Source organism: Sturnus vulgaris, chromosome 25 (genome assembly GCF_052056855.1).
Source record: "Sturnus vulgaris isolate bStuVul1 chromosome 25, bStuVul1.hap1, whole genome shotgun sequence".
NCBI lineage: Eukaryota > Metazoa > Chordata > Aves > Passeriformes > Sturnidae > Sturnus > Sturnus vulgaris.
The window spans coordinates 734,370-759,469 of record NC_142267.1 but is presented as its reverse complement, the minus strand read 5'-3'; the positions used below and the strand labels follow the sequence as shown (position 1 = coordinate 759,469).

At 49.1% G+C, this 25,100-nt stretch overlaps 1 protein-coding gene across 1 annotated transcript; it reads left to right on the top strand.

Moving 5' to 3' along the window:
- The first annotated feature begins 966 nt into the window (after positions 1 to 966).
- TMEM201 (transmembrane protein 201) lies at positions 967 to 24,986 on the top strand. Its single transcript, XM_088178673.1, has 11 exons — positions 967 to 1,058; positions 6,323 to 6,443; positions 6,977 to 7,171; positions 8,550 to 8,726; positions 9,319 to 9,746; positions 10,106 to 10,309; positions 18,461 to 18,678; positions 19,034 to 19,105; positions 19,850 to 20,140; positions 20,264 to 20,395; positions 20,805 to 24,986. The coding sequence occupies exons 1-11, from the start codon at positions 985 to 987 to the stop codon at positions 20,900 to 20,902; spliced, it is 2,010 nt and encodes a 669-aa protein (XP_088034799.1). The 5' UTR covers positions 967 to 984; the 3' UTR covers positions 20,903 to 24,986.
- Positions 24,987 to 25,100: the final 114 nt, after the last annotated feature.

Below are 25,100 nucleotides of genomic sequence, written 5' to 3'. Positions count from 1 at the left end.
TCAGTGAGAGCAGCAGATGGCAGCTGAGGGATCAGAGCATACCTGGGGTTCCTTTCCTTTCCAGGGAACAGCTCCTGAGCAAGAGCCAGTTCTGTGCTGGTCACAGACCCCTCATTCCCACTGGTGTTCGTGGTGCTGGGGTGGATGTGTGGAGGGGTTTGAAGCTTTTTCCCTATCAGAGCTGGGGCTGTGAGGGGCTGAGGGTCACTCATCCCGGTCTGCAGCATCCCCCCGAGGGAAGAGGGGCACGCAGAGATCTCTGCCCGCCGTGGGCACAGACCCAGGGGAGGTTGGGTGGGATATCAGCTTCTCCTCTCAGAGAGATCAGGCACTGCTCAGGCTCCCCAGGGAATTATCCCAGCCCTGAGGCTGCCGGAGCTCCAGGAGCACTCGGACAGCGCTGCCAGGGCTGCCCAGGGTGGGATTTTGGGGTGTCTGTGTAGGGCCAGGGCTGGACTGTGTCCCTTCCAGCCCAGGATATTCTGTGTAGGGACAGCGGCTGGATTCTCTCCCTTTCAGCCCAGGATATTCTGTGCAGGCCCAGGGGTTGGATTTTCTCCCTTCCAGCCCAGGACATTCTCTGCAGGGCCGGGGGCTGAATTCTCTCCCTTCCAGCTCGGGACACTCCGTGGAGCGCGGGCCGCTGGGCCGCCCTTGGCCGGGGCCTGTCCCTGTTGTCACACAGCAAAGCTAATTTTAGGAGAAACCAAACCCCCCCTGCTGAGCTGCGTGCGCCGGGCGCCGGGCCAGGCACGGCGGGCCAGGCACGACCTCCCCGGGCCGCCCCCGCAGCCGGGGCAGCGCCGGGCCCCGGGCCGCCCCCGCCGCCACGATCGCGGCCTTTGCGGCGCTGACTCACGGCGGCCCCGCCGCACGACTCCGGCCTCGCCGTGAGTCACGCACCGCCCCCGCGGGCCGGGGGGCGGGCCGGGGGGCGGCCGCGCCCCTACAAAGCGGCTCCGCCACCGCCGGGGCAGCGCCGGCATGGACGGAGCCGGGCTGGGCGTCACCGCCTGCGCCGCGGCCGCGGGGCTGCTGCTCTACCGCATCGCGCGGAGGTACGGCCGGCGGGGACGGGGACGGGGACGGGGGAGGCAGCGAGGGAAGAGAAGAGAAGGGAAGGAGGGGGGAGGAGAAGGAGGAAGGCAGGGCCAGGGCCATGGCGGGATGCGGCCCGCGGCGGCGGGAAGGCGCCACGCGGGGCCCGCCCGGCCGGGAGCGGCGGGGCCGAACCGGAGAACCCCGGCAGGGTCCGATCCCGGGGAGCCCCGGTAGGGTTCGATCCCGGGGAGCCCCGGTGTGGGTCCGATCCCGGATAACCGCGGCAGGGTCTGATCCCGGAGAGCCCCGGCAGGGTCCGTGCCCGGCCCCGGGCCCCCAGCGCGCTCCGTCCGCAGCAGGAATGTGTGGCAGAATGGCTGGAGGCGTTCTGGCCGATCCCGGGAATGGCTTTTGTGTGCCGGGCTGAGCATCCCGGGCGCGCCGCGGGGGGAGCGGCGAGCGCGCCCCGACACCGCCCGCCCTGCCCCTGCTCCCCCGATTGTTTCCTGAGGTCTTTGGGGCAGGGAAAGACAAGATCCTGCTCCTTCGGCTGGTTGATGTAGGGGGAAGGAAGGATTGCTGGGGAACGGGTCTGTGAAAGAACAACGCTCTTAGCACAGTGCTAGAACTTGGGGAGGTTCTATACCAGTCAAAATTATTGTTCATTCTTTGGTTACTTGTTTCTTAATTGCACGGAACCTTCCTGACATTAGAACAAATTCAGAGCAGTTGAAAACCAGGTTTGAAAAGCATCAGGAAAGATGTCACGATTCAGATCTCATAAAAGGACAAAATCTTAATTTGGCAGATTCTAATCTGGCGCAGAATGAAAGGAATGTAGGGATCTGTGGAATATGAGGCATTTCAGTCTTTGTAGCAGTATAGCCTTTGCAGTCTGCTCATCTATTTAATGCTTTGTTGGAGACAAGCCAGTCCCAAGGGCTCCCTGTGTTAAGGTTCACTTCAAGTTTACACTTTGCAAGAGAAGCATATTCCTCCATCCTCTGTGTGATGTAAGGCTTGCTCTGAAGCATTTACTGTTCATTTTACCATATCAGTGATCAATGGCACATTAACCCATATACAAGACTTGGCATTTCTATGACATATTTAGGGTAGCCAAGAAATCCAAGTGGCCTAAAGCAATCCCAGTGAAGCAGGCAAGATTTCTTTGACCCAGCTGAGGCTAGCATGCCTTTTGAAGGAGGAGATTGGATTTGTTTTGCTCAAGTTTATCAAAAGGTCTCTGGGATGGAAAGCATTTCTTCCCAAGTGCTTGAAGGCTGCCGGTAAATTCTTTCAGGTGACCTTGATAATTTTGTGAGGCTCTGTGTTTGTTTCTCAGTACTATTCTGATACTTCCAAAATTCTTATTGTGCCTTAGTTAAACAAATCTTCCATAGTCATCAAGGAGGACAGCTTAATAAGGGACACAGATATGATGTGATGCTGCCTTTCCTTTTTGTTTATCAAGGAGATAAAATATTTGATGTCCAGATAGGAGCAGAACCTGGGGTGGTTGTCACTGGGTGTGTGTCCCTGGGCACCTTTTCCTGGTTGAGAGGACACCAAGTCTGTGTCTTGGGGAGGACAGGCTGCATTGTAACTTCCATCACTGTACTGGGAATTTGGTCTTGTGGCTAAATCTCGTCTATAGCTGCCAGTTGTGAGCAAATGCATCTATATTACAGCTCACCTGCTGGAATCTAGGCAGCTGTGTTTTGTTCTTTTTGCATTGGAACATGGGGTTTAGCCCTGGCAGACCCCTTTACTGGCAGGTGATGGGCACGGGCACAGCCTGGAGCTTCTGTGCCCCCCAGGAGTTTCCCTGCCAGGGAGCTGAGCTCTTAGCCCAGTTGTGCCAACAGTGCCAGCACTTGGTCTGTCCAGCTGCCACCAGATGTGGTTTGATCAGACCTGATCTGTGCAAAACAGCTCCTCTTCCCCGTGTACTTTTTGTCCAGATTTGCTGGCATAGCCATTTGAACAATTGCTTTGTAACCCGGTTGTGCCAGAATGAAGACTGCTGCTTTAAATACTTTTAATAGGGAATTGGGTTTTTCTTCTAATCCTTGGTAACCCAGCGAAGAACTGCACATCCACCAGTGATCTCTTTCAAGACTACAGAAAAGTAAATATCTTCATCTTCTCACTTAGTAGTAAAGAGGGTGGGGAGTAGATGTAAATATAAATATTTACAAATCCAATTTATTATTACCAGCACTTATTAAGGTAGACTGTTGTTCTGGCAATCCATTGGAAGCATGGACTTCAGCATGACCTTAAATGTGTGTGTAAATGAGGAGTAGTGAAGAGTGCTGGGAGTTGGAAGGAGCTTAAGTTCCTCCTTGTGTTACATGACAGACACAAACTGGTTGTTAACCAGTGTTTGTCAATGGGACCTGCAGAGCTGCAGCCTGATTTCTGTGAGCAAAAGAAAGGAATCCAGCAGCTTCTCACAAAGGAACACTTTGTCACATTATCTGAGCAACGTCAGACATTTAGGTGTTGATGTCATAACTGACTTTACTGCAGGTAACTTTTGTCTTAAGCAAATATTTTTCTGCCTGCAAAACAATTCGTGCAAGCCTGGGAATTTTTCTGGGCTTGATTTGTGTGCAGGTTACCCAGGGAGTTAGCACAGCAAGTCAGCTCTGAATGCTGCAAGTAACTCAGTCACTTCTTGTTGCTCAGGTTTTAGTTTGCAGGGAGGTTCTTGTCCAGTGAAGCTGGTTCAGGTTAGTACAGTGATAGGTTACAAACTCCTCAGGGATGATTTGCCTTTCGATTTGCAAGGGATTGAGCACGTGGCAAAGGCTCGATTTTGTGTTGTCAGTCTCATACCAGGGTCTGCCTTTAGAAGCAGTGTGTGCTTTAGCTCACTGCCCTCAGCTGCTGCCTCAATTCAGCCAAGGTAAATATAGCTCCAAAGTAGTTAAATCTGTATTTGAGAGTCTTTCCAAATGCAGAACTTGTTTTTTCAGTCCTGCCCAATTGCTAGAAAATTTGCACCCTACCTACGTGTTCTTGCCTAAAAAACCTTTTTCTCCCCTTGTTCTTCTTTTTGTATCCACCAGATTAGGAATTTGGGATTTTTTGCACCTATTTCTATGGCAACAGATTATAGTAGGAAGGAAGGAAGTATTATTGCCTTTTATCCTAAATAATCCATGACTTAGCCAATTCTTTTGCATAGAATGAAGTGCTGCTGTTTAATCCTTGGTACTTCCTGAGCCTCAAGAGTGAGAAATGAAATCCTGTTTGGAAAAAGATGGGAAGGTCTCGAGTATACTGAGGATTTGGTCTCTGATATTAGCGAGTTCTCAGGCAGGCTTTGGCACTGATTTTTGCTTTAAAGCATGACTGCTTTATTCATTTCTTCACCTCTGCTTCCCACTCCTGTTAGCCTTGAAATTAGAGCTGTTACTTCTGTCATGCCATGGAATTTAGAGCCTGGGGGGTGTAGAGGCTGAGGGGTGCTGTGTCTTATTTCCCTGGGTGCCAGAGGAAGGGATTGTGGCAGGTTCTGCAGTACCTGGGCAATAATCTCCTCCAGAGGGTGGAGTTGAGGCTGTGCCCTGGGAGCTGCAGGGTTTGTGTGCTGCTGGTTGAAGGCTGCATGTTAGATTTGCACAGATTTTATATCTGTGGTAGTGGGATTGGATAATACAACACGTGTTGCTGTCCATCCTTCATCTGGCTGTTTTGACAAGTGCTTGGCTTTTGGACAGCAGGAGCTCATGGATAACTCAGACTATCAACCTACATTTGTCTGCTTTGAACTCTGGGTTGGTTTAGGGGAGTTTTTTTGCCTGTTAGTTTTAGCAGTGATATTTTTAACTCAGATCAGTTGAGCCCCCTTGGCAGCAAAGAAAGTTGAGCAGGGAATATTCATTTTAAGAGGGGTGTGGGTGTTTGCATCTATTTTGAGATGAGAATCTGTCATCCTAGTAGCTCCAGCCATTTTCTTTCAGCATCTGGCAGGGAATCCTCTTTGCATTCTGACTTTTCAGTGCTTCATTTCAAGCATATCCTCATTGTTAGTGCCTAAACAGGAGGCTCAGACATTGCTTGAGGGTTTGGTATTTTCTGAACTGAGTTTCAAGGCATGGTCTATGGAAATGGGAGTGGGAAAAATGTCAATGGTGGAGATCCAGCTACAGAGGTGATGGCTGAGGGGAAGACCCACCTGGCTCTTTGGCTGCATTTCTGCAGCATTCAGATTCATCAGCAGGGAACATTTCCTGGAGCTGGGAGGAGTTGCTGTCAGCTGGGAGCACTTTGGCTGCTGTTTGTTGCTCCCGTGCTGCAGTGGAGCCACACAGATCAATCCCTGGTGGAGCTGGGCTGGTGGCAGCCGGGTCCATCTGTCTGCATGACTGCCACGGCGAGTCCTGAGCAGCTGCCCTCCCTTGCAAATGTGACCGGGACTGGTTCTGATAAACCCAGACAGCTGGGCTGGGCTGCCTTGTCCTGCCAGGAACCTGCTGGGGATTGCTCTGAGTTTGGAGACAAATGCAGAGCTTCTCTGGCAGGCAGGCTCAGGGGTCGAGCTGCTGAAGTTCTGTGAAGTTCTGTGCTCAAACATCTCTCACAAGCTGTTGTGGTGGGGCCATGGCACAGCTGTTTGTCTGTACTGGCTGTTGTTTTTACAGGATTGCTTTAGAAAACAAGGGGCTCATGGATCAAGGTCATTAGTCTTTATCCCTTCAGTTCTAGTGCATAAAAGCAGGGGATGAAATGTTGATTCCTCAGTTCCTTTAGTACCTAAGTTGTGAAGGAACAGCTGTTTACAGTGCTGGAACCTCAGGATAATGTGATGTGCCATTGTCCTTGAAAAATTTTCTATCCAGCAGGGCAGACAGAACTGTAACCATGAGCCTGTTTCCTGGCTTTCTGAACACTGTCACAGGCAGCTCTTGTGGATCCTGACTTCTTTTTCCTGGAATCCTGTGGATTAAGCATCAATTCTACTGCACCTTCTCATAAAATAGCACTGCTGATTATGGAGGGGACTTGTACCCCCAAACATACCCCTGCAAAACAGTGAAGTGGGTAAATCACAAGGTTGTTATTAAAGTCCTGCCATGTCCATGGTACTAGAAGAGATTGTCAGGCAGAATTTATTTCTGCTTTAACATTCCATCTTTTCATTGCTGAAACGTCTACTCCAAGCCATGCCATTAAGCACACAGAATGGGAAGATTGGCTGTTTTCCCACATTTCACTGCTTGAAAGCCATCAGCTGAGCTGAGTGTTCCTGGCTTTGCTGTGCCCACAGGAAGAAGCCCACACATGTGACAGTGAACTGCTGGTTCTGCAACCAGGACACGGTGGTGCCCTACGGGAACCGCAACTGCTGGGACTGCCCCAACTGCGAGCAGTACAACGGCTTCCAGGAGGTACGGGGGGCTGGGGGGCTCTGGGGGGCCCTGGGGGGCCCTGGGGGGCTCTGGTCCTCAGGTAACACAGTGCAGGTGAATGGCCAGTGGTTGGACAGCTGGCAGCTCTGTGCTGAGCACCCCTGAGCTCAGCCTGGAGAAGGAATCCACTGCACTGGGCTGTGCTGACTAGAGAGATCAAGACAGATTTCCCTCTCTTGCTTCAAAGGGCAAAAGTGGCCATGGCATATCTCTTAAGAATACTTTTTTTACTGTGTGGAACAATTCCTCTCTGGTTTTGTATTCTGTTAAATAGCAAAGCCTGTCTTAAGCTGAAATCCAGCACCACCAGCTGCTTGTGATGGGTGTGCAGGACAGTGGAGATGGGAGGAAGATTTGAAGCACTTTCTCTTTTTTCCTTATTTATTTTGTAATGTAATTGACTGCTAATGAAATGCTGCTGACAGAGCTTAGGGATTACTTGTAAGATTACTGTCAACCTAGCTTTCAGTTTATGATTGAATGTTTGATTTTCCTCCTTCTTTTTTTGTCAGAATGGAGACTACAACAAGCCTATCCCTGCCCAGTACATGGAACACCTTAACCACGTTGTGTCAGGCAGTCCAACTTTCTGTGACCCTGCCAAGCCACAGCAATGGGTGAGCAGCCAAATTCTGCTCTGCAAGAAATGCAATAACCATCAAACCATGAAAATCAAGCAGCTGGCTTCATTCTCACCAAGGGAGGAGGTGAGTGTTCATTAGGGACTGCCATCACTGGAGGGTGTTTGTCCAAGGCATTCCCATCCATGTGTGCTATTCCTGCTCTGTTTATTCCATGCTGCAGCCTTGTAAGCAGGAGAGAGAGCAGTTTTCCATTGTGCTGTGGAGTGATGCTCCCAACAGTCTCCAGAAGCACTGTGTGGCACTCCAGTGCAGAGAAGTTCAGTGATTAATGCTGCAAATTTACCCAATTCTACTTCAAAGCTGGAATGTTCCCCTGTTCTAGATGAGCACTGGGAATTGAAGCTTGAGCCCAAGACATTTCTGAGATGATCTTACAACTCCAGTACTTCCCATGACTGAGTTTGTGGGACCTGAGAGGCACAACAGCCCACTAATTAACAGGAAACTTTATCAGATCTTGTGTTCCCCAGGCCCTGGCCGTGCTGCTCTGCATTTACAAGTGAAGTGTGAGAGGAATCCTGTGAGCCACATGATTTCCCTGGTTAGGCATCTGTGCCTAGGAGGGCAAAGGGATTTTGCAGTTAGAGCAACAGGATTTCCCACTGAGCAATTTCTTGGCGTCCCCATGACTTGATGTGCATGGAGGATGGGACAGTGGGGTTTCTCCTTCACAGTTTTATGGCTCCCTGAAGTTCTGTGCAGAGAATTTAGTGCTGCACTCCTTAGCCTTCAACCATGGTCAAGCCTGTGTTGTAGTGTGATGTGTCCATCCTCTGGCTTGCCTAATCCAGTCTGCTTTGTGTGATTATAATGAATTTAATCAGGATGACTCCCAGAGAACAGATTGAAATTTGATCACACTTAATGAGAATATCTTTGGCTGGTGCCCTTTTCTCAGCTTTATTTCTAGTCCCTGCCTCTTGCCAGACCTATCCAGTGTCTCAAGCACTGCCAGCCTTTGGCCCCTTTTTAGGCATTCAGTGACCTGCAGTGCCTGTGCCAGCTGAGAAACCTGGGATTGTGTTATCCAGTGTGCTTGGATAAGGGTGTCAGTGACAGCAGGGCTAGCTGTTCCAGGGAGGGATGAGCCTGGAGTGAAGGAGCAACTGATCTTTTGTGTTCCCTCATTTGAGGAGAGGAAGAGCAATTCTAGTGACTTGTCTCACCGGTGTGGGATTCTTAAGATCTCAACAAAGACAGCAAATTCAACATCCTGATGTTGGGCCACAGCTGCTTTCTCCAAGGCTCTTCTTTGCCATCCCTTCTGGGACATGGAGGCTCTGTGTGGAGCTGGCTCTAAGCCTGGCCTGCAGCTCGGTGTCTGTCCAGGCCTGGTTTCAGGGATCTGTCCCTGTGACACCGGAGTCACGCTTAGAGCAAACCTGACAGGTGTGGGGCTCCTGCCGTGCTCACGCCCCTTTCCCCTGCTGCTGTGTCCCAGGGCAGGTACGATGAGGAGATCGAGGTGTACAGGCACCACCTGGAGCAGACCTACAAGCTGTGCCGCCCGTGCCAGGCTGCCGTGGACTATTACATCAAACACCAGAACCGGCAGCTGCGCGCGCTGCTGCTCAGCCACCACTTCAGGCGCCGCGACACCGACAAGAGCTACAGCCAGGTACCTGGGGACACCTGAGGGCTGCGGGGCAGGGACAGAGCTCTGTGCCACCGCACCTGCTCTGCAGCTGCCAAAGGGAGGCAGCAGCCCGGGGCTCTCCAGCCCTGGGAGCTCGGGTGTGTGGCAGCAGTTCAGAACAGCACAGGAGAGTTGCCACAGATGTTTGTAATGTTAGTTTGAGGTTTTCCTCTTGCTGGTGTCACTCAGCACAGTTGCCAGAAGGTAAGTCTAATGTAATAATAGAGTGGAAGGGAGATAATGGGACAGGCAGAAAAAGGGAGGTAGGAAAGCCAATTTATGAGTGCAGTGCAGGAAATTACAGAGTACAAGGGGAAAAAATTAAAAAAAGAACAATGGGAATTGAATTATGGCCTTCTTGTTTCACTGCCCTGCCTGACCTTGGCTTCTGCTCGTGTCTCTGCTAGTCTACAATAATCCCATGTGGTGTCAGCCCAGTGGAGAGACTTAGAAGGACTTGAGCAGAATAGTCCAGTAAACCATACAGTCTGGAAGTGTTTCATACAGCACTGAACCTTGCTGCAGTTCATTCATTCAGTTCATTCTGACAAGGCGTTTCTCCTTTCCTCTGCAGAGTTTGTGTTCATCCTCCTCTTCCACTTCCATCACCACGCCAGCTCAGGTGATTCTTCTGCGGTTCCTGGCCTTCCTCAGCTGTGCATTCCTGGTTCTGATGGCCTTGTACGGGTCAGGAGACCCCTTCTCCCTCAGCAGAGCTGTCCCTGCTCCTGTCCCTGCTCCTGTCCCCTCTGGCCCCGTGTGGAACAGGACAGGAGCCAGCCCCGGTGCTGGCGGGGGCAGTGCCAGGGACAGGGGCAGTGACAAGGACAGTGGTGGTGGCAGCTCGGGACGGGGCTGGCAGGAGCTGCTCCTCCTTCTCCCAGAGCACCTGCTGAAGAACCTGAGCTCGGCGTGGGCCTATGGCAAGAATCATCAGATGGCAGTGGCCGTGCTGGGGCTCTTCACCTGCCTGCTGGCCATGCTCCTGGCTGGGCGCATCAGGTGGGTGTGCTCGGCTTCTGTGTCAGCCCAGACTGCTGCAGTGGGAGCTGTCTAGTCCTGTGTTGCCTCAGTGATCCAGGGGTAAACATTTCCCAGCATGGCACATGCAGTACTGCATGCCTTGGTTCATTCCGTTTGAATGACTGTGAATGAAAGGCTGCCCGTGCAGCTCTGGTAGAAAATGGAGCTGATGTGCTCAGACACTTGCCCAGCAGCGGGCAGGGCTGCACACCATGTGCTGTAGTCAGAGGCAGTGCAGAGCCTGCTCAGCCTGGGTGCCCTCCCCACGTTCCCTGTCCCTCCCCACAGCGGGGTGGTGCCGTGGTGTCTGATCTGTTCGGGTTCTGTTCCCCCGGCAGGCTCCGGCGGATCGACGCCTTTGCCTCGCTGCTGTGGTTGCTGGTGATGTCGCTGCACGTGGCCGAGCGGTACCTGCAGGCAGACACGCCCAGCTGGCTGGACACGGCCAAGTTTGGCACCACGTCCCTGTGCTGCCTGGTCGGCTTCACCGCAGCCGTGGCCACGCGGAAGGCGACGGGCCCGCGGAGACCCCGGCCCCGAAGGTCAGAGCCCGAGCAGTGACGCTGGGGGAAGGAGGAAAAGCCTTGGGAACTCCTCGCGACTGGTGCTTCTCTCTCCTCTTGTCATTTTTCCTCCCTCTGTTTCTCTTTTTTAAAGTTAGATAAGCAGTGAAGATCTCTTCTTCCTTTTTTTTTAATACATACATATTTATGTATACATGTATATATATATGTATGTATATATATATATATATATGTGTATATATATAATTTTTTCCCCATCCTTGCTTACCACTGTGCTAGCTGCTGGAGCATTTCCTCTGCTAGCCATGGGAGCTGCTCGTGCTGCCTCCATTCTCCCTTGCTCCTGTATCCTACATCAGCAGTACAAATATCCAGCTTCCCCCAAATCAGTTCTTCAGCAGCTGCCTCACAAACTGCTCCATAAATGCAACCTCCTCCCATTCTGCTCCTCCAGCCAAGGAGATTCTGGCTCCTCCTGTCCTCCTGGTTCTTCTCACTGCCTCTCCATCCTTAGCCACTCACTGAGGAACCCTCTGCCCTGATCCACCATGGGCCACCTTCACTTTCCTAATGGTGCTGATCATTTTAATTTGGAACTGATGGGAACTTGCCTCTGGATTTGGAGTCCTCGTTAACACTGCTGTGGTGCCCAGGCACACGAGGAGGGGACCACACAGAGCCCATTACCTGGTTCTTCTTGCCTTCCACTGTGTAGCATCACTTACCTGTATCCTCTCTCACTCTGCCCTTCTCCTGGCTCCTGTTTGAAATGGAGAAGTGTCCTTAAGTGCTTCTGACTGAAACTTCAGTAATTTATTCAAAAAGGTGCTTTAAAAAGTCACGTAGCTCAGGGTGTCTTAATACATGAAGTATTCAGCTGTTTGAGGTTAAATTTCCAGATCTACCTGTGGTTGTTGCTTTCAGTGCCAGTTTTCTTTGGGTTTTTTACCCACCTGCTCCCCGAGCAACATCTGTGTATAAGCACAACTGGATAAAAATGTCAATGTTCCTCCACTCCTGTAGCCTTAGAAGAGAAGAAGTATCACAATATCTCATGCTGTGATATCTGGTCAGCTTCCATTGTGCATCACTGTCAGTCAGTGTTCATTGCTGAGAGCACAGATTGGAGGGGGTGGGAACTGCTGTGGGACTGCATGGCTACAGAGATGGATTTTTTGGGTTACTTGCAGGGGTTCTTTTTGTAGTCTGGCATTGTGGTAATACTGCTGAAAAAAGGGTGTGGAAATTGTGACTTGGGGTTGAGTGCCTGGCACTCCTCTGCTGACAGCTGGGGTGGTTGGTATTGCTGTGTGGGGAGGAGGGAACTTCCAGCTGTTTGGGTTTTTTAGGATTAACTTGTTGGGGCCTCTTAGGATAAGCAGTCTGATTATCCTGCACAGTTGTTTGAAAGGCACTTCACTGAGTCTCTGCTATGGATTTTGGTCTTTCAAGAGGAAATAGCACTTTGACAGATCTGCTGTTTTCTTCTGTTCAGCACAGTGGAACTCACCACCCTAATAGTCTGATACAAGTTAATTGGGTCTAATGCTCTTCCAGTGTATAAACTATAAAATAATCAGAATGGAGCTCTCACTGTGAAATATCTGCAACTCCTACTGCATAATGCAGACACTACTGGGTGCTGCAGATGCTGGTGAAATTAGAGGAGTTTTTTTAAAGGAAACAAAAGCTGTTCATACTTCCTGTTCCTCGAGCTGCTGTTCATTGTGACAGCATAAAGGTGGCACTGCCAAAAGCTCTGAAATTCATTAACAATAAGCCAGGCTGAGTCATGGGAAGGTGCAGCTCCTGGCTGTGTGCCTGTACCTTAGCAAGGCAATGGCCACACAGACCTGCTGCCCACCTGGGCTCTCCTTTGCAATCTTTTTCTGGTGCCTTCAGGTAACTTCAATATCCACCTCCAAGCTAACAGAGCCTGGCTCCATCCTGGTGCTTGTGAATGATGCTGAGGGTTGTTTACTTACCCAGCACCTGCAAAGTCTGGTTCCATCTTCCATGTTCCCATCACTTACCAGTCCTGGCCCAAAACATTTGCATTCCAGCTCACAGGCACGGGAAACCTTGAGCTATTATGGCCATTAAGTTAAATAAGACATCTGGACTTTTTTTTAATTCCTCCCTTCTTTCTGCCTCAAGACTTCCAAATTTTCCTCATAAAGTACATGTAAGAAAAGACTTTTATCTGTGATTGTCTTCTGCACTTACCTGTACAATTTGTATTGAAAGTTCCTCTTGCTATTCTCCTGTGAGATGTGTCCAAGGAATGGGAGGAATCTCATATTTGAAGGATGTATTGAGAAGGCTCACAGGAGGGGTATGAGAAGCTGACAAACTCAGTGGGAATGGTCATGGTAATGTCATGCCTCATTTCTGTCAGCAATATCCTTGTATTAATAAGAATGAAATTAATCTGTCCAAATTTTCTTGCCCAGTAGTAAGGAAACTCTCAGTGGCAGCTTCTAAAGATGGCTGGCAGCCTCTTCAGATGTTTTATTTTCAGGAGCTGAAAGTCAAGGCTGTGTTAAGCTTCACTGTGTCCTGTTTCATATTGTCTCCTATCTCCTCTAAGTAGCTGCTTTCCTCCCTTTTTAGAAGCACTTTGGTTTTTTCTATCTATTTAAACTTGACTCATCCTCAAGCTCCCTGGGGTCAGGCACTTTTTGTGATGTTTTGCTCTTAAATGTTACCTTGGTTTACCATGCCTGTTCTTTTCTCTTAATATCATTTTCCCTATGCAGTGCTGGGATGGGGAGGATGCACACTCAATGTTGGGAACAGGCAGTTGGTAGAACTGTGGGAAGGAGAGGATTTACACTGTGAAGCCTGAATAATCCTGTTAAGGAATATTTTGGCTCTGTTTGCACAGCAAGTGCAAATCTATACTGAGTTTAAAGTCCTTAAATGTGGGAGATATGTTAACTGCAAGTGACATCTGTTTGTCTTCACTTTATGCAGATTAATACAAATGAAGTATATTTACTAGTTGCACTAATTTATATGTCAGAACATCAGAAAGCTACTTTGTTTTATGGCCAAGCTGTACAACTGATCTCTCTGGTGCTTTGTTCACAACTTACAATTGAAGAACTTTTGTGCTTGTAATTGGGAACATTTCAAAGGTGAAACAGAATAACACAGTACATATGGAAGTGGGGTTCATTTAATGCCAAAGAAGTTTTTGTTTTTGCTCAGGTGTCAGCTCATTTTCCCCACTTCTTGGTGCCTCAGCATGTCTGTGCTGCTGCTTCTAAAAACGACAAAAACCTCAGAGCCTCAAAACCAAACTTGCAACGATTGTGTTTGGTGTTTTAGAGACTCTGATGCTGACAGCCTCCTTTTTCTCCTTGTCTCACATGATTTTGCTGATGATGGATCTTTTGTGGTAAGGGAGGAAAGGAGGAGCAGGGTGGGTTTTGCCCAGAGATGTTCTGATTTATAAACTGTAGCATTCAGTCTGTACCAGCTGTGTCTCAGACAATGAGCCCAGCAGATAAGTTGTAAGTTAGCAGTACTCTACTGTTGGTTATGGAAAAAAAAAATAGTCAAACCACTACTGCCTTTGTTGAGACTGTTCTTACCACACTTGATTTCAAAGCCAAATTAGGCTGTTCTAGACTCTGCCCTGCCATAGGTTCTGTATGGAAGGTGCTTTGCATTTTTCACTCAGCAGTTAGATATATCATCTGTGTCATCTAGATGTAGATATCTGAGCTCATCATCTAACTGCACCATTGCTTGAGTCCAGCAGGAGGAAATGTGTGTTCTGGTGCACAGTGGTCCTGTCCTGTGCAGCTGAGGTGCTATTTTGTGTGACACATTTCCTTCTGCTGGGTGGGATAAGAGCTGACAAAGGCTTGGTAACTAACAACCACAGCTGACACAAAATCCTCCAGAACCACTTGGGCAGTGCTTGGAGCTTCTTGTTTTCCCTTAGCTGGGCTCTTAGTTCAGGCCACAGAGGAACACGTGCTGACCTGTGGTCTCCAGGTGCTGGTTTGTTGCTCTCAGCCATGCAGGCCAGAGCATGCAAACATCTTAACAATATTAGAGGGTTTTAGCCCAAAAGCCCCTAATTCAAGGTGCTGCTTTTTCATACTAACCATGTGCTGGACCAGAGGATGGTAACAGCAAACAGAGCTGAGGTGCTGTGGGTGTGTTAGTGGCTTTTTGTGTCACTTGAAATCCAATCTGCTCCATCCCCAAGTGCCTGGCTCTGGCCGTGGCTGATCTGCCAACTCAAAATCTTGTACCTGCCCAGCAGAGCCAGATTTATAAAGGGGCCAATGTGGGTTCATTAAGTGCCTTTCCCTGGACAAGATTTGGGACAACACTGTGTTGCTTTGCTTGGTGGAACCATGGCTGCAGCAGTGCCCATGTGTCTGCCAGGCCAGCACTTCTGTCCTTCCTGTGCCACCACTGAGCGTGGCAGGGCACAGGGGGACACCTGGGCTAACATTTCTGAGCAACTCTGCAGGGGGGTGAGGGAGAACCCAGAGGTAGCAGCCGAGTCAGCATCTCTGCTGCTGCTGCTCCTCTTCCTCCTGAGGCCCTCAGTGACATCAGTGCATGCAAACTGACTTTTGTGGCCATTTACCATTCTAAACACACTGTATTTATATCCAGTTCTTTCCTTTCTCTTGACTCCTCCTTCTCTACATCCATGCTTTGCATGCCCTAGTGAGCTTGGGTGTGTCAAAGGGTGTGAGCATGTGGGAATATAAAAACGCTGTAGTGGTTTATTATTTTGGCTTTATGCATATTTATCAAGTGTGCTGAAATTATGTGAAGCTAATAATCATGTTTAGATACTATAGGAAGTATGTATTGATGTAATGTGGACAAAGTATTTATGCTCTTATAAAAATTAATATTATTAATAGCCAGATGATTGCTCCAGGCTGACTGCACTCATGAAAGTTGAAGGGAGCTGTGGTACATGGCTTTGCTTTGGTTTTCAGAGATGCTGTAGAAATTGTGTGCTGTCACAAACAACCTGCCAGTCCCTTCAGGTGTGCTGTCACCTGCAGGTACACTTGGCTCCTGGAGCCATGGCAGGTGCTCTCCAGGGCAAGGGACAGTACTCAGTCCTGAAGTCATCCCCTGTAAAGCCTCGTTTGGGACCAAAGCTCTTGAGTGTCCAGGCAGGAAGAGTTCCCTGAACATTTTTGGCATGGCAGCAAGTCTGTGTTTGTGTCTGTATTTTAGGATGTGCATACACACACCTCCCCACTGTGTGCCACCAGCTCGGGGGAAAAGGCACAACTGATGCCAAGCATCTGTATTCTAGAAGGTCTTAGTGCAGGACATGGCAGCTATATAATTCAACCCTCATTTTCCATCCAAAGCAGAACAGGCAAGAGACAAGAATTCTTACTCTTGGCAGCTGAAGTTTCTAGCTCTCTAAGCCACATATCAAAATACAAATGTGTTTGAGAGCTGTGCCCATTTTAGCATTACTCTCCCTTGTCCCTGTGCCTGTTTTTTTTGTTCCTGTACTGCTCTTTACTCCTGGTTCTGTGAATTTGGCAGGAGGCCCAGGCTGTGGCCCTGAGTGAGGTGCAGCAGAGCAGTGTCAGGGCACACAGGGTAACCTGTTCCTGGGGTGCCAGGACCTGTTCTGCACCCACTGCCCAGGGAGAGTGGGGGGCCCTGCAGTGCATGGTAGCTCAGTTCTGAGGGGACACTAAGTCCAGAGGAAATATTTCACCCCCTGGCTGACACATGGCTCCCCAGCTGCCCAGGGCAGAGGGAGCTGGGCACATCCCCCAAGCTGCCTGCCTGTGGCTGCATCTCACCTTTTTACTTCATGGGCTGAATTATCTGATAGAGCAGTGGGTCCATCTGCAGCCTGCCCCTGCCCTCCATGGCTCTGTCTGTCCCAGGATGATGCAGCATCTCTGGTAAAATGTGAATTTAAAAGGCACACACGTATGGTGGTGTCTGTGGTAGCAGGGACAGAGCAGGGGAGGCTCTCCTGGCAGGAGGAGTTTCTTCAGGACCGTGTACAGTCCCATACCATGTAATACTCTTCTTTAACCTTCTATTTATTTATTTTTAAAGTATCTGTGTAGCAGAGTTGTGCCCAACTGTCTAGTAACATTGTGATCATTGTAAACACTAATTAAGATTCCCAATTTTTGATGTTCACAATATCAAGTTCTGAAATAAACGGCTTCCGGGCCTTGACTATTTCCACAAACTATCTGACTCCAGAGCCTTTTTTTTCCTTCTTTTTTTTATGTTATTTTTTTTTACTGTTGCCAGAGCCACTGTTGCCACATGACAGATGGCTTGGAGCAAAGACCCAGCTCCAGTGCTCCATCCCAGGGCTGTGCTGTGCTTGCTTCCTGCCTTGTGATCCTCTTGATCCTCTCACCCTTTTTCATCTTCTTCTGGAAGAAGTTTTAGTTCAGCTGCCCGTTCTCAGGCATGGAGCACATTGCCATGACAGCTTTTAGCAGCATTGGCATGGCAGTGGCAAACACTAAAGAGTGCAGAGAACAGGAACAGGATTTTGCACACTTAGCAGGAATTTGTTCAGAACAGATGAAGGTTTAAGACATACTTTGGTCAGAATTCAGTCCTAAGGCATTAATAAGCTATACTTAAAATTCTTCAGCTCCTCTTTGCTGATCAGAAAAATCCCTTTTCTAGATGGTTCAAGGCAAATGATTCTTCACTGCCCTGAGGATCTGGCTGCAGTAACTAGAGTTAGCAGTTAGGTGAGATTGAGCAGCAGAGCCATTGGAAGCCTGATCCAAAACAGTTCCAGTCCCAGGACTGTGGTTATGAGTGGTGAGAAATGATTGTAATATCTTCCAGCCCACTAAATGAAAGACTTCCAAAAGCCAATAAACCAGCTAAGCTGTTTCCTGCTGCAGCAAGGAGCTGTGTAAAGTTGGATCCTTTAGCCCAAAGACACAGAAGGTGCAAAGTTAGCACAAAAGAACCATGTTGCTCACAGGGGATGCTCTGCTTTGGCCCTCCACAGCCATGGCACAGTCAGGGGTAGGTATCACTTCTCACTCTTTCTCCTGTGATTCCTATCAGTCCTGAGCTGCACTTCTAATTCCCTTTGCCATTCATTTCCTCTTACAAAGCTGAGCTGGGCACATCCATCTGTGTGTGTGTGGTGGGGCAGATGTGTGTGGGGTGCTCTAAGGACACCTTGGCAGGTGCTCTGGAACCTGGACAGGTTGGGCTGTGGGGGTGCCAGAGCAGCACATCCCTGGGTCAGCGTGTCCTGCACCAGGACCCTGCTTGGCTCACAGCTTCAGCCTCACTGAGCTGGTCAGGATTGCTGATGGCTGCCTCCCACTAGCAGATAAGTCATTTATAAAATACTTTAAATTGTAATCTTAACTCTTAGAGTTTAGCATGGCATAATATTGCTGCACCACCTCTTTAATCTCCAGGATAGAATGGCACGTGCATAAATCACCCCACAGTGCAAGGCTGAGATTTTCTTCACCCTCTGATTTACTCCTGGCTTTCCTCTGACAGAAGAAAAGCCATGTAACCATGTTGCTGCTCTCATCTGTCTCTGTTTCCATCAGAAATGAGATTAAACCTCCAAATATCGTATCTGCTAAATTGTATCTGCAAAGTCAGATATCTCCATTTAAAAACATATGCACTTCATACTCAGTTCTTTATTATGATTTATTTGACAGTTCTATTACCTGCTTCTAACTAAAAATCTTACAGAAGGATGTTCAGAGATTCTGGTTCATGTTCTAGACTTTCTTTCATGTATTTTCATTCAATTGTTAAAAATAACACAAAATTCCTGTATTTTAACATCTGGACTTCATAAGGCATTCTCTGGGTAATTTTCTCATTCGAGAAAATTACTGGCATTCCTGAACTGTTCCACCCTCTTTTCCACCCTGTGTTGTGGGACAGGTTGGTGCACAATAATTTAAGTAAGGTTGAGCAGTTCTTCTTTTCCCAAAGTCTGGGGACATTCCCGTTAAACTCTTCAGCACTCCTGCACTGAAAAGTTAGTCCAAACCTGGTACCAAAAGAAGTGTTCCTGCAAGGCCAGCAGAACCCTGGTACCAAAACAAGTGTTCCTGCAAGGCCAGCAGGAGAGGCAGCTGCTGGGATTTCTCATTGCTAAGTGTGTGTCGTGCGTGTCCTTTGCAGGTACCTCTCTGGGGACTCCATCACCGTCTTTCCCAGCAGCCCTGGCACAGCCTTCCCTTCACCTGCCACGTCTCTGTTTGTCCCAACACCACCCAGCATCCTCCACCTGACAAACCAGCAGCTCTTCAGGTCCCCACGCAGAACTTCCTCATCCTCCCTCCCCGGCCGTCTCAACAGGGCTCTCTCCCTGGGCACCATCCCCTCGCTGGCACGGGCAGGTGAGTGTGCAGGGCACTGTGCCACAGGGAATGGCACTGGATCCACACAGAATCACAGAATAACCAAATTGGAAGAGACCTCCAAGATAATAAAGTTCAACCCGTGCCCTAACACCTCACCTAGATCATGGCACCAAGTGCCATCCAGTCTTTTTTAAAATACATCCGGGGATGGTGACTCCACCACCTCCCCAGGCAAAGCATTCCAATACTTGTTATTCTTTCCATGAAAACACGTTATAGTCCTGTTCAGGGATGGCTGCTCCTGTGGCACAGAGGAGTATGCAGCATTAGGATTTGGGGCTTGGCAGCAGCTGAGCCAGCTGGGTTCACATTGTTTCGTTTTTGCTTTTAGATTCTGGCTACTTGTTCAGTGGAAGTCGACCGGCCTCGCAGTCATCCCAGTCCAAGGAGTCCCCTCCATCAGGTACTGCTCTTCCAGAGCAGCAGTCTTTGCAGGGTTTGCACTGAGGGGGTTGAAACACGTGGTCTGGTTGAATTCTTTCCTCCCTGCTTGCATTCCAGTGAAAATGTCCATTTTGCTGCTGGAAATGCTGCAGGGAGAGTCCCAGCTACAAGTGAGATGGCTTAAAATCAAGTGCTGTGTTGGATGTTCTCTCTGGGAGAGCTCATGGTGACATCAGTGGGACAAAACAAGCAGCCAGGAGCTGCTCGGGCAGGAGACTTCAGGTGTTTGCAGGGCAGCTCTTTTGGAGCTTTCCCAGCAGGTGCTGTTTGGCTGCCCTGGCTCCTGTGTCCTCCGTGACCTGTCTGCTGCCCTTCTGGCCCAGACGGGTCCCTGGGCTGTTGGTGCTGCTGCAGAGGCTGTCACACCCTGGGTGATGTAAATGCTCTTCCTCAGCAGCTCTGAAGGACGTGCCAGTACAATTCATTCACCTGCAGAATGGATTGTGCAGGCTCTCCTGGATGGACACAGCTGAGCTATGAGAAAGCTCACCAGGCTCCTGCTAACCTGACTCCTGAGCCGTTCCTGAGTGTACTTGTGGAATTCCTCTGTGTTTTGCAGTGTGGGGACTCAAATAAATAACGAATTGTAGTACAAGATACTGATGGGCATTCACAACTCGCATTCCTTTGTCTAGCAGTGCTGTTTCTCTAGCCGCGCCTGTTGCAGGGGGACGATAACCCGGTGGTTCTGTTTCCTTTGCAGATCCCTTCTCGCTGCTGGCCGGCAGCCGTGCCCCGTCCCGGATCCCATCCCCGGCTCCGTCCGTGGCCGGCTCGGTCACGTCCAGCTCGGGCTCGCTGCGCCTCCGCCGCCCGCTCATCAGCCCCGCTCGCCTCAACCTGCAGGGCCAGAAGCTGCTGCTGTTCCCGGCACAGAGCGAGGCCCTGCTCACCCCGAGCGGCTCCGAGGAGCACACCCACACCGACAGCCACGCCTTTGCCCCCGAGCTGCCCGGCTTTCCCAGGAAAAGCCTCCTGGAGCGGGGAGTGCCAGGTGAGCTGGCAGTGCTGCGGGCAGGGGCACAGCCCTGCAACATCCAGGCCACAATAGATGGGAAGCCTTCAGGAGAAACCGGAACGTTCAGGCGTGAATTTTCCTGTCTTTTTCTCCTTGCAGATATGAAATCTGCTGTGGAAGGGGGGAGCATTTGCAGTGATAATTCCATCAAAAAGGAGGATCACTCATCACACTCATCTACCTGTGTGGTAGACACAACTACCAAAGGGGAAGATTTGGCAGGTTGGAGAGGTGAGTGCAAGTCTGGTCACTGCTTTGTACATGGGTGAGCATTCCTGTGAGGGTAACTGAGATCTTTCCTGGAAATCAAATAAATAAGTAGTTGCAAAATGGACCTTCTGCCTGGTATTCTAAGATCTTAACAAAGCTATTCCTGTTCTTTGGACTGTCTGAAGAACACTGACAAAGTGCTAAACTGAGATAGAAGATGAGGGGTGGGGATGCAGGTGTCAAGAGCATGAGATGAGATGAGATGAAAATAGAGCCAAAAGAGGGCAGTGGAGTCTTTCCTGACAGGAAAAGTGTTTCAGCAATTTCTGCTTGTGCTGAAACACTGGACAGAGAGAAACAGTACAACATCTGTTCACTTTTACTTACCAGTTCTTTCATGTCTCTTTTCTCGGTGTTCTCTCCTGCCAAGGTCGCTGTGGTACCTCTGCTCTCCGGGGCCTGCTCGCCATCAGCCTGACTCTCAATGCTGTCTTCACATCAGCCTATGTGTACAGGAGCCTACGCTGATCTGTGCCAGCATTTCCCTTCTCCTGCTCCCACCTGGTCCTGAGGAGACAGGAAGAACCCAACCGTGGCTTCATGGCCAATGGCCACGCCACCGGTGCATGCTGTTTTCTGAAAAACTACTGTACCCTCAACTGGCATGAAAAGGAACCTGGGCAGCTGGTGCCATCACTTCCGGGCAGAACATATCCCAGGATTGTCCCTGGAGATGGCAGGAAGAATTCCCAGCTCCAGTTCAAAGCAGGAGGCCAGTCCAATGGCCCACAGACTTTCTTTCAAAAGAACTGACCTGAGACAGAAGCCTGAAAATGTGTGAGCTGCATTTTTAGGAACCTACCCCCAGCTCTTCTTTCTGACATATTGACCTCGTGCTGATGGTGCTGGTAAAATGGGGAGAATTAGAACTGAGCTGAAGAAGAGGGATGGCTCAGTAGCTGGTGCTGGGCTTTGGCTACTGTCACAGCATCCCCAGCCTCTGCTCAGTGGTTCCTCTTCTCTCTTGTCTTTGGCGTTCTCCTCTAAATTGTCAGTGAACTTTCTTTAGTTGCCTTAAGCTTGCCTAAGCACATGGGTGACCTTGGCTGCTCTGTCATGTTCCTGTATCTTAGATGTCCTTGTGCTTCCAGCTGGACCTGGCCCTGAGGCTTTCACCAGTTCCATTCTGGCCGTGCTGGTTCTCAGCCCCCTGTGTGTGCCTGTGTCCAGCCAGCTCTGAGGCTGCAGGGCTGCACAGCCCCACACAGACATCCTGTGCTGGCTGCAGCAGAACCTGGAATCCCATGCTTTGCTTTGCCCAGGAGGCATTAACTGAAGTGGGTACAAAGAAAGGATCCTGGTGTGATTTGCACCGTAGTCAAAGGGCTTCAGCTCCCAGCTCTGCTGGAGTTCTCACTGAAGCAGTGAGTGCCAGAGCCTGTTCTTGCTGTAAATCGCACAAATCTGATTGTCAGAGGTAGGTGAGGAGCTGTCTGATTGTATACATCTATCTGACACCTCAGCCTCATGTTGGGATTTGCTAAGTAACTGTTTAAGATATTTCTTATTTAGTAAAATGCCCAGGTGCTCTTAGTGAGAAATGCCAAACCTGCTTCTGGACAATTCAGCCTTCTGGATAGATTCTTTCCTAGCCCAAGGAAAGTAGTAGATTTCTGAAAGTAGTAGATTTCCAAAAGCAGTTTGTAATTTGGGTATTTCTGCTTTTGGGTGAGTCTTCAGCATTGCTTAGAATTCAGGGGCCATTTAGAGTACTGTGCTGAACATTCAGAATAATTTAGTGCAACTTAGGGGGGAAAAAACAAATCCTGATCTTGATGTTTTGGTTCCCAAAACCCAAGTGCAGAGAGAAGATTTATCAGTGTGTCAAAAATTCCTGGTGAGAAGAGAGTTAACTGGCATTAGCTGTGTATTTCCTAAAGCAGGACTCGGATCTATTGAGAGTTTTTTTTGTTGTCTCTTCCTTTGGGCTCCTTTACCTCAAATGTCACTCCCTCACCCCACTGCCCTGTGTTTGCATCCTAAATTGGTGCTTCCTGTGTCTTTCCCTCCCTTGCAGTTTGCTGCTGTTCCCTGTCTTGTGTTTTTGCATGTGCACAGAACAAAGTGTGTGTGCTGCTGACCATTCTCAGCTCTGAACCTGAGGCTCACACCTCACAGTGATGATCACCCTTGCTTTCACTTCGTTTTTTTTTCTTGCACGTTTTAATTGAGTTCCTACCCCAGCCTCACTTGGTAGATGGTGGGAGCCCTGGCCAGACTCTGATCAGCTTTACTGCTGCTGATTCAAGCACTGAAAACCTGAGTGTCTCTGTTTCCCAAGTGTCCCTGCATGGTTTCAGCTGTCCTCCCTGTGGCTGAGACTGGTCCCTGGAGCAGGGGGAGCAGAGCTGCACACACTGGTGCTGCTCCCAGGGGCTGGGGAGAGGTCACTGCTGACTCTGCACCTCCCCTGGGCTCCTCAGAGAGCTGTGAGAGCTGTGAGAGCAGTGAGAGCTGTGAGAGCTGCACAGCCAGCACCTCCTGGACAAGGGCCCAGAGCCAGGAGGCACCTGCAGCAGAAAGATGTGCTGTAAATTGATGATTAATTCTATTGTAACTTGCATGAACTGTTCCTTGTAGCCAAACCAGACCCATAACCTTGTTGTGAAGAGATTTTTGTCCCTTTTGTAGACTTTGCACGCTCACCTGTGCATGTGTAGGGGCAGGATGATGGCAGAGCAGCTGCCAAGCTCCTCTTAGAACCTCTGCTCTCAGGCTTTCATGATGTTCTGGTGCAGTGTGTGACATCCCATCCACGGATCCTTGTCCTGCCTAGAGGCCTCCTACACAGAGAGACAAGCTGCCAGAGGATGCTGTGGCTTTGCTTGTCCTTGTCACCCAGCAGATGTGCCCTGTGACTCCGTGTATCAAACCCCCCTGTCTGACCTCCCAGCCTGTGCTGTTTCACCACCACGCTCGACCAGATTGCAGCACCAACCTTGTCCTGCTCCCCTGGAGCTGCAGCGTCTGCACTGCTCTTCCCACCCTCATTCCAGAGCAGGAACTCTTAACTGGCACTGCACTTGTGGCTGCTCACAAACTCTTGTTGGAAGGGGCTTCAGTGACCTTGTCCAAAGCAATAGAGAGACTTGGGGGTTTATGACTGCAGAGGGAAGTTTTTCATTCTGGTGCTAGAACTCTTCTCCCGTGGTGCTCTCACGGTTGTGAAGCCTTTGCTGAGGAGCACACGAGTGTGTGAGTGTGTGAGTGTGTGTGTGAGTGTGTGAGTGTGTGTGTGTGAGTGTGTGTGCAGATCTACAAAAACATTTGGAAGGTTTCTTCATTTCAGATCTGAGCCCATGTTTGTCTTTATATTGTTGGCCTTAATCTAGCTCGTAGATACTGTGTCTGTCTTGCTGCTCTTTTCTGGACAAAGCTGGTTTGGAGGAAGCAGAAGTTTATCTGGTCCCCTTGTTAAAATCTCTGTGACTGATGGTGTTGATCTTCATACAGTGTTGTTCAGGGGGGAGATTTTATTTTTCTAATATTTTTCCTACTGTAAAAACTATTGGAGTGTATGGAGTGGAAAAGATCTTTACAAAATGGCCTGATAAAATTTGAACATGACTTAATACCAACAATTAGTGGTCAGGTGGAATATAAAGGAGCTTTATTTCCAGGCCTTTTCCATTTCCTACTTCTCATTGAAAATGTCCCAGTACCTTTTCTTTGGATATGGGCTTGTTAGGCATGTTCTGAGACCTTGCAGATATTTTAGATGATTTTGCTGTTCTGAATTAGAATGAATTTGTATTTTGGAGTCTGGTTCCAGTTCCGCAGTCTGGGGAGTTTGGCAGATGTGACAAATATTCTGCACATATCTGTTTGATGGGATAGAGGGAGTGGGTAGAATGAGTTTCTGGTTTCTGAAGTTTATCATACCTTTTTATGTAAAATCTTACATTAAATTGGTCACTGGGGTGGGAAAAGCTCATTGCTGGCATGTGTAGGGCAGATTCACTGAATTTTAGGCTATTTGTTCAAGCAACACACGAGGCCTGTGAATGTTTGGTTCCCTCTCCCTGTCCTGGGCGCTGGGAACATCAGTAAATCACTGCTGGCCTGGCTGGCTTCCTTGTAACAGGGCAGCTGCACTGAAGGGCTTCTGTTGCCTGTGGATGCTGCTATATTTTTTTTTTCTTCCAAACACCATTCCTGGAAATAACAATGGTCTTAACCTGTCTCACAGACGTTTGTTAAAAGGCTAGAATGGGCCAATTTGGCCCATGCTTTTTTTTTTTTTTTTTTTTAATATATGTTGCATCCAGAAATTATCATCACTGTGTTCTGGGGTGGGAGTAAGGTACAGAGTATTTTTGGATTGAATGGGTGTCTAGAGAGGGTGAGGAGGACAATTTCAAGTCCTAAACCTAATTTCCTGTGAAAGAAAGACTGTATGTTCCATGTGTGTACTTCTTTGGGGAGCTCTGTCACTGTACAGTTTAGTTAAACATGCTCCAAGGAAGAAGCTGTTCCTTGGAGGTTTTTAGTTCATGCTTTGTGTTTAAAGAGGAATATTTTTCTTTAAAAAATAAAACCAGATAAGTTTTCACCTTAGTGTGAGTGGTCCAGTTATATGCACACCGTACTTCTGTGTTTATTGGGCACTTAAGTGTGGGTTTTTAATGAAATCATGACTGAGAGTGCTTGTGTATTATTGTATGGT

Coding starts and splice junctions, on each gene's coding strand:
- TMEM201 (XM_088178673.1), top strand. CDS start 985: ATGGACGGAGCCGGGCTGGGCGTCACCGCCTGCGCCGCGGCCGCGGGG. Junction 10,310..18,460: donor CGGAGACCCCGGCCCCGAAG/GTCAGAGCCCGA, acceptor TGTCCTTTGCAG/GTACCTCTCTGGGGACTCCA. Junction 18,679..19,033: donor CCCCTCGCTGGCACGGGCAG/GTGAGTGTGCAG, acceptor TTTTGCTTTTAG/ATTCTGGCTACTTGTTCAGT.